The sequence below is a fragment of the Mangifera indica genome, chromosome 8 (genome assembly GCF_011075055.1).
Source record: "Mangifera indica cultivar Alphonso chromosome 8, CATAS_Mindica_2.1, whole genome shotgun sequence".
Lineage (NCBI taxonomy): Eukaryota > Viridiplantae > Streptophyta > Magnoliopsida > Sapindales > Anacardiaceae > Mangifera > Mangifera indica.
This window is the reverse complement of record NC_058144.1, coordinates 12,795,149-12,803,632: the sequence shown is the minus strand read 5'-3', so window position 1 is coordinate 12,803,632 and position 8,484 is coordinate 12,795,149. Positions and strand designations below refer to the sequence as shown.

Here is an 8,484-nt window from a genome sequence, read left to right as displayed (position 1 = left end):
CATCATCTTCACTCAATCCGTCCGTCCAATCTAATCTAATATAATGACTTCTAAATCTTGAATTGTGGATTACATTAACATCTATCTAGCACCAAGTGTCAAAGTTACCAAATGTATCATCGGTTTGTCCCGTTAATTTGACATATAATAAGGCAGAGCCAACCTCTAATTCCGAAGATTTCACCAATTAATGAAAGTATCTACCATTAAAATAAATGGAAAGAGTTCTGTGTTTTGAGGCAGCTAAGAGTTTCTGGGAGAATTTACCAGCAAAAGGGGTGTCACAAAGGCAAAAGACCATATAATATGAGCCAACTTTCATTAAATTTCAATGGCAGAACGTTTCAATTCTTTATTGAAATTAGGAAATGCTTCGCTTTACGATCAATGTAGAAAAAGTTTGAATCTCCACCCTTTATTTAGTTACAGAATAGCAAGCTCTTTCGGGAGGGATAAAATTTAAGTAATATATTGAGGAAATGTTAACGCATACCTAGAGGCTCCCTCATTCCAGTGTATCCCAAATTTACAGGTCTTTGCCATATAATTCTGATTCTTTGTCAAAGAAATCCCACTCATCATCCAATAGATCTTTACGGGCAGCTCCAGTTCGATCATCTTCAAAACTACGTTTTGATGATTGGACATCAAATGAGGGATCATCAAGGGTTCTTTGAGACATTAGATCTTGCTCAGCAGCCGGAGATGCTATGCTTTTAACAGATGAACAGCCAGATGAGGCTAAGATGCAAGTGGTCTGGCTTGAGGACCAAGACTTGCTTAATGGAACACGCTCATCAAACTTCTCCTTCAACAATCTCACATCCTGACAAATCACAGATATTTCTCCTCTGCCAATTAATAACAAAGTTTTGTTATTTCACAATATCTTTCTATGATATGGTGCACACAAGTAAAGGGCTACAGATTGTACATCAAATTGCAATGATAACACAAAATCATCATTTCCAGGAAAAAATTGCACAGTATAAAAGAATTAATTTCACTTAACAGTATCCTGGTATTGAAGCCCAGTAAAGAATGTTAAAAACTGAAAGAGAAAAAACAAATAAAAGAAAAAAAGATCACTTGCAATATTGGCATGAATCCGAGCTAGCAACTCTATCTAGAAATGCTGAACTTATAATTTTCTCTGGAAAATGCAATTTATAAGCAAGATGGTAAAACAAAACTAAAGAGTTCATGGTACTTAACAAATACCAATTCAGCATATAATTTATAATTATCACAACCTAGATCTTCATATGCACCACAATAAAATCACAATAATCAAATAGGCGTGACAACATGCATGACCTCTTCTACTGCCGTCCACATGCTTGATTGTTAATTAAAGCCAAACACACACCACCATATGAATGTTTGGCATCAAGATTATGAAGCCAAGCACTCAAGAGACAAACAAATCATTCAAAATATCAGTAAAGTTCACTAATAAATTTCTAACCCTTCACATGTTTTATTAAAGGTGCCTATAAATGTATTGGTTTCAGATGATTTTTGCAATGTGGAGGATGGAGAAAAGTGACAATAAACAAAATATCGATTTTAATGTAAAATAATTAGAACAAAACTTACTGCAACGAATCAACAACATGACCACGGTCCATGAGAAACTCCCGTAACTGCAACAAAATGGCAGTCACAAATTATTGTAACGGGAAAGTTCCTGAAAATATTCATGTAATTCAGAATAAATACCTTTGAATTCTCCTCAGCCTCCTGCTGTAGAATCTTTGACTCTTGGACCACATTCTCCATAAGGGCTTTTAGCTCAGCAAGTGAATGTCTGGCAGATTCTTCCTTTCGCAGCTTTTCCTCCTCAGCTGCTTTCCTCACTTCCTTAGCTGCAGCTAGTCGACCCTCTAAAGTTTCACGCATCTGCAGAGGATACATATAAGAAATTAACTACCATATCACCATTAACTCTATTATATGAGCATAAAAATACCAAAACAACTTGCTAAATGAGAATTAAGAGATCTCTAAACATTGGCTTATTCGAAATTCTAAAATCATAAAATTTCTGGGCCCCTGTGTGCCATATGAAACAAGGAACCTAATAACAAAGAACAAAGTAACTATTATGCTTATGGCAGGTTCCTAGTTCGGTTATTCATCAGAAAAAATAAATGCATAAGACATTTAAGACATATGATCAAATATGAAACACCCGATTAACCTCATCAAGAATTGCAAGAGATTTATCTCTTTCTTCTGACAAGCTGAGTAGCCGAGTTTGAAGCTCCCTTGCTTCAGTAGCTAAAATTGCCTTCTCTCCATATATTTCTCCTCCATGCTGAAAAATTTATGATCTAGTGTTAGTCAGATCGATAATAATACAAATATTTAGTAAAAAATTCCATAATCAATGATTTGAAATCCTATATAATTACCATGTCATTTGCTGCCTTTGCACATGTGAGTATATGTTCGAGTTCATTCAATAATCATAGAAATATTTTGTAAAAAATTACATAATTAATTATTTGAAATCCTATATAATTACCATGTCATTTGCTGCCTTTGCACATGTGAGCATATGTTTGAGTTCATCCACCTTAGTTAGAATATCCAAGCCTCCCTTGGAAGCTTCGATTTTAGCCTCTTCAGCAGCTTTCTCTTGAATTTCAACTTCTCTCACCATGTTCATTACTGATTCCATGGCTGAAAAAAGAGTTTTCTGCAAATGTAATAGTAATTTGAAACTTTCCCATTAACAGAGAAACATATATATCTCTTCTTCCATGAAAAATAATAAATTTAGAATTGTCCAAAAGATAAATACTATTAAATAAATATTTCAGTGAACTTGATTAAGATATACAATAAACAGAATATATTAGATGTCTTTTCCAATATTTATTCCCCAAAATAGTGCTAGTACCCAAAAAGCTGAAAATGCAAACAACAAAATATTTCCAATCAGAACTCAATATTAAGACAAAAGCACCTTATTATTTCTGGCATTTTCAATGATCTCTTCAAGGAGATCAATCCTGCAAATTTGACCAGATCTAGTAACAACAGTGCTGATTGTCATGTCACCCTCAGTTGCAACCTTTTCACCAATATCTGAAGATCCACTGACATCTGATTTTTTACAATCAGTAGAGGATGTGTTAGTAACAATTTCTAATTGGAGAAAAGATTCTGAATCATCTGATGTCTCCTCTTGAACAGATGGAGGGGCCAATGGAGCATCAGTCTTTTCAATGGCTACAAGGGAACACTCTAAACATGATTTTTCTAGCTGACTTATTCCAAAAACAGATGCATCATCATCAGATATTCCATTGACAACACGATTTTCATATATCAAAGGGGTTGACATAACAGGGGTGTTCAATTCAGGCCCAACCTCAACATTGATGTCTTGCCCTTCGTCCAAGGAACCTGATTCACCCTTGACAACACCATTTTCATCTATTAAAAGGGTTGACACAGCAGAGAGCTTCAGTTCAGGCCCAACCTTAACATTGATGGCTTGGTCCTTGTCCAAGGAAGCTGACTCACCACTCCCAATATAAGAACATCCATCATGAGGGTCAATTATTCTATCACCACCATTCATCTCTGCATTTGGCACAACAACAGGAACCTTATTTGACCCGACTTCGTTGCTGCTCTCTTTAGTCTTGCCCAAGAGTATCACTTCCTCACTCTCATTATTTCCTATTAACTGATTACTACCATCATTTGCATCATAAAAAAGTGAATCTATCCATGCATCCAAAGACTTGCTCAAACTAGCTGAATCAGTGTAAGGAGCATGTGTAGAATTAGTATTCATTGCATTTCCACTTGTAATTGCCCTGGAACCTGAAGATGTGCCAGTGTGTTTATTTCTTAGCCTAATTAACCGTCTGCGCCTGTGCCTTGACAAAGTGTTTTGCTCTTCAGGTTCTGCAATCCAACACTTTTTTTTGTAAGGCAAATAAGTAGAAGGACAGAAATATAAACAAAGTGAACAACTGTTGTTACCAACATTAAAAGAAAAAGAAAGGGATTAAAAAGCCTTCAAATTGAAAATTATGGTGAAAAAATAAAGAAGCAAACATATACCACAAACTAACTAAATTTGGAATCTGGTGTTGGAATTTAAACTATATAAGGTTTAATCAATGCAGCATTACCTCCATCACCATACGAAATATCTCTAATTCTTTGTTCCTTGGTGGGGGTACTAGAAACAAAAGGATCCGTCTGGTCCTTGGAGTGATAACTTGAAATAATCTGACTCTCAGAAGGAGAACTAGAGGTCACTGATTGTGTTGTCAAATAAGGTAGAATCTCTGTGAGAACAGCATTTGCTGCTGCATCAGCATCTTTGCTGTGCTCAATAGCAACAGCCTTCAATATGCGTGCATCAACCTAGGCAGATAGAAATAAGATTTTTTAATTAGAAATATGAATTGAAGGATCAGGCTTGAATTTGGAAATGCCATTTACACAAGATTAGTTGTTTTTAATACAATGGCTTCCCACAGATAATTTTAGTGCAAGAGATAATATTCATAGAGTTCAATTATTTCATACATAATAATGAATACATGTATCCTTAATAAGGTTTACAATAATACAACAAGGTAGTAATACAAGTGATAAGCAGAAAAACACACTCAGTTGTACAATTATACAACAAGGCAATAATACAAGAAATTCACTCATAAGTGAATAAAACACATTTTGAAGGTCACTAGACTCTAATAAGTAAAGTTGCTAGATTTAGACATATATGCGAGAAGGGTCTTCAAATGCCCAACAGGAAACACTTTTTCAAGCTAAATAGAAGTTATACATCCCTAAAATAAGACCTCATTATGACACCAATAAAAATTCTTCAGAATTATGGAATTATAACATAAATAAAAATCTTCGATATCATATAAGCTAATTCAAGGAACATATAAGTTTACAAACTGTAATGCTAATTTATACCTGAGGAAATATCTCACTTAAGAAACGAAGCACCGTATTGAAACCCATATCAATAGCTGTTTATCTGAAAAAATAAAGATAATTAGAAAAAATAAAGTATAGAAACGTATAGATATTAATAATCAACAAACAAGCAAAAGAAATTAATTATGTCCTAATTATAAGATCCTAATAAACCAAAGAATCAAAGAAAATACAATAAAACAATTGAAGCAAATGAACAACAGTGAAACCTTACAATACACATATAATGAAATCCAAGAAAGATCATGTAATATGTTGGAAGTAAAAACCAAAGGGAAAAACAATAAACCTATTAAAATCATATTCGAACAAGAAAATTAAAAAATTAGGGTTTTTAATTAATCATATATTTGGAATAAAATACACAGGAAAAATTAGATGTTATTATTAGAAATCCTTAGATTCTCACAAATTCCAATTATAAAAAAACAGTTGGGAAACGAACAGGAAAACGAACCGTTAAATTCGACGCTAAAAATTTTTAAAAAAAATTACATAAGATCACACTAAATGAAACAAAACAGTGAAAACTCCCCGCTCATGAGCCGGGAAAATCAGGTTACCGATTTTCTTTTCTTTACAGAGCGTTTTCTAGGTAACCAAACAGCGGCAAAGCTAATAAAGCATAGACATATGCAATGCAAATCGAGTGAAAAAAAACAACGAGAGGGAAGGAAGAGTGAAAGATGAGACGGAAAATCCTGTGCCTGTTTGTTTCCAAGAAAAACGAAGAGAGACTGGAGAGAGAGAAAGAAGCTGAGGGGAGAGCAGCGGTGATCGAAGTGTGAATCGTTTTGGGAAATTAAATAATAAACAGAAACAACGCAGCTGTTACGACTTAGGAGGAGACCTACGCAGCTAAGAAACTGAATATAAGTGTAATAACTTGGTTTTGCATGGGTATTTTCGTCTTTTAAGAAGTCGGTAGGGTTGACGTCCGTCGATTTGTCCATGTGGATTGCATGGCAGAGATTAAGGCCTTGCAAATCAGAGTTAAATTCCACTTGGTTCATGATGTTGGATTGAACGCAATATAATTTGAAATTAACTCAAGTCCTTTTTCTGTTCAGGTAGAATTTTTTGGAAAAAATTTTCAAAAGTCTAAATTACCCCTAATATATTATTTTTAATCGGGCCCCCTTCAGGTAAACCATTTGATATATTTTTAAGAGAAAAAAATTTTTCAACATATGGATATTATATATATATTTTGTTTGTTTGTAATTTTAAAGGTTAAGACAACTTAATTTTACTTTTTACCATTAATAGAATTGTTTAAAATTTTAACAAATTTATGGATCATAAATTTTTTAAATAATTATGTTAATTTTAAAGTCTAGTGGTCTTAAAAAAAAATTTACGTATATATATTTTTTATATATAATTTGAATATATAAATAATATATTATTTAAAATTATTTTATTTTTAATTTAAAATTATCTAATTATATAAAAATATATTATTTATATATAAAAAATTGTATAAATATAGTTTATTGTCCGGAAAATTTAGAATGTTTTCCTCAGAAAGTGTTTACCAGTATTAATCATTCATTAACAAGTACCTTAATGTTATTTTTGGATTTTACTTAAACTTCATTTATTACGAGTAAACCTTGAGGATCAAATGAACTTTAACTCTTGATCCATACTTTACTGGAAACTTCGTTTGAGGTTGACGTCACAGATTAGACTTGGTATGAACGGGAAAATGTCCAATTTTAGGTCATTTCGACGGAACTCAGTTGCTTCTATCTGAAACTTCATTATTTTTTTCACCTTAAATCCATGCCTAAAGAAACTGATGCGTTTCGGTAGTGGATTAACTCTAACCGAGCTCTAGTGCAAACCTGTTCCAGTTTAGTTTAGCTCAGAAAGAGCGAATTCAAACCTAAATTTAAGTTTAACAAATTAAAAGTTAAACTCTAATTTGATAGGATGAGACGAACTCAAATTCAATAATGTAAGACTTTTTAGATTCAATTATTAATTTAAACTTACTAATTATTAGTAGTGGGTTAGGGTTTACTCATAACGGATCGATCCGATTTAGTTTATTTTTTAACTGTTAAGGGCAGTTAGTGAAGAAGTTTATTGGTAGATGGATTCTTATTTAAAATTCAAACTGCCTCCCCAAATTGAAGATACACCATTTTGCTTTTAACAAAAGAAAAACTCTTCTTATATAAACTCCACACACAAAATTCAAAGTACATAAATCAAGTCTCCCAAAGAAATGCAATACGTAAGGTAAATTGGGTTGTGGAAATGACTAACGTCAACACTTCGGGCCCTATTTGAAGGGGTTTCATCGAAACACGAATCTGGGTATGCAAATTTACTGGTTACTGTATTTCACAAAATTTATTTTTGGCATAATTGTTCCCAACATTGGTATCAAAGTGTAGGTTACGTATATGTTATATTTTCTGTGAATTGTATTGCGTATTCTGTATGAAATTAGAATCTAAATGATGATCTAAAGATTAAATTATGTTTAAATTCAGATTTTGGGCACGAATTAAATTTGGCCAAAATTGCATGAATCTAGTGACGGGAAACATATTAGATTGTTGTTAGAAATTGTATTGCATGTATTGAATTGAAAAACGCAGCGAATCCAGTCTGAATTGACCCATGCAGTGTCGTTCAAGCCATTGTTTCACTAGAATCCGACAACATTGGAGGTTGTCATTGGTCCAAAAGAATGTCCGATAAATGGGCCACAAAAGCCCTATGGTGTCATCGTCAGAAAATCCAATTAAACAGATAAAATTCTAGGGTTCATTGTGCAGAGCCAGGTCAAAATTGGGTTGGTAAAACCCTGTTACCTGATCTGTTGGTCAAAACCTATCGGTCAACAGGTCAACCCATTGAGTCAACCAAGTTCCACTCAAACAGGTCAATACCCACCTAGGGTAGTTGACTGGTCAATCATCAAAGGTTGACCATCACCGTTGACTGGTGCATGTGAGCGCATGATGATCGGTGCATGTACATGTGTGACAGTCTTTCCCCAAAGCGTGGCAGCTCATTTGGCTCATTCTTGGCTCGTGAAGGCGCATGTAAACTCTATTATGGTGTATGGAAACACGTACAACATCGACTTGACACATGAATGTTGTAGGACCATGTTTTGGCACGTTTTGTCATGTGATCACCTCTTCCCAACACGTTTTGGCGCGTGAAACCATTTCCAAATCTTAGCAACTATGTGATGCTCAGATATGTACTTGGAATGTATTGCATGGGTCCTACGATGCATAAAGACATGTAACACCTCATTTCAACTCTCAAAAACGCATATTGGTGTTTCAAAATACATATTTCTAATTCATGCAAGTTTGTTGACTAGGGCACATTACATGTTAAGACAATTTATAATTTGTTGAACTCTCTTAATTGGAAAATAGATAGTATATAGTCTAATAATATTCATGCATGAATATGTGCCCCATAATCAATGATCTTGTTCAGGACAAGAATTTGAAACTTTTG

The 8,484-nt window shown here is 33.7% G+C and overlaps 1 protein-coding gene across 2 annotated transcripts; it reads right to left on the bottom strand.

Moving 5' to 3' along the window:
* Positions 1-332: 332 nt before the first annotated feature.
* Positions 333-5,829, bottom strand: LOC123223506. 2 transcript variants are annotated; one of them, XM_044646668.1, is made up of 10 exons: positions 5,639-5,792; positions 5,550-5,554; positions 4,963-5,026; positions 4,158-4,395; positions 2,975-3,927; positions 2,531-2,704; positions 2,204-2,320; positions 1,723-1,902; positions 1,600-1,646; positions 333-851 (listed from the first exon to the last, which is right to left on the bottom strand). In XM_044646668.1, exons 3-10 carry the CDS (start codon positions 5,008-5,010, stop codon positions 527-529), a joined length of 2,082 nt encoding a protein of 693 aa, XP_044502603.1. In that variant the 5' UTR covers positions 5,011-5,026; positions 5,550-5,554; positions 5,639-5,792; the 3' UTR covers positions 333-526. The 2 variants fall into 2 exon arrangements, with proteins under 2 accessions (XP_044502603.1, XP_044502602.1); XM_044646667.1 differs by lacking the exon at positions 5,550-5,554 and having other exon boundaries at positions 5,694-5,829.
* Positions 5,830-8,484: the final 2,655 nt, after the last annotated feature.

What these genes read in the sequence shown, in the direction of transcription:
- LOC123223506 (XM_044646667.1), bottom strand. Translation starts at nt 5,010, where the DNA reads ATGGGTTTCAATACGGTGCTTCGTTTCTTAAGTGAGATATTTCCTCAG. An exon ending in TAAGTGAGATATTTCCTCAG is followed by an intron (nt 4,396 to 4,962) that starts GTATAAATTAGC and finishes CTATCTGCCTAG; the next exon opens with GTTGATGCACGCATATTGAA. An exon ending in CTCTTGCAATTCTTGATGAG is followed by an intron (nt 1,903 to 2,203) that starts GTTAATCGGGTG and finishes TATCCTCTGCAG; the next exon opens with ATGCGTGAAACTTTAGAGGG.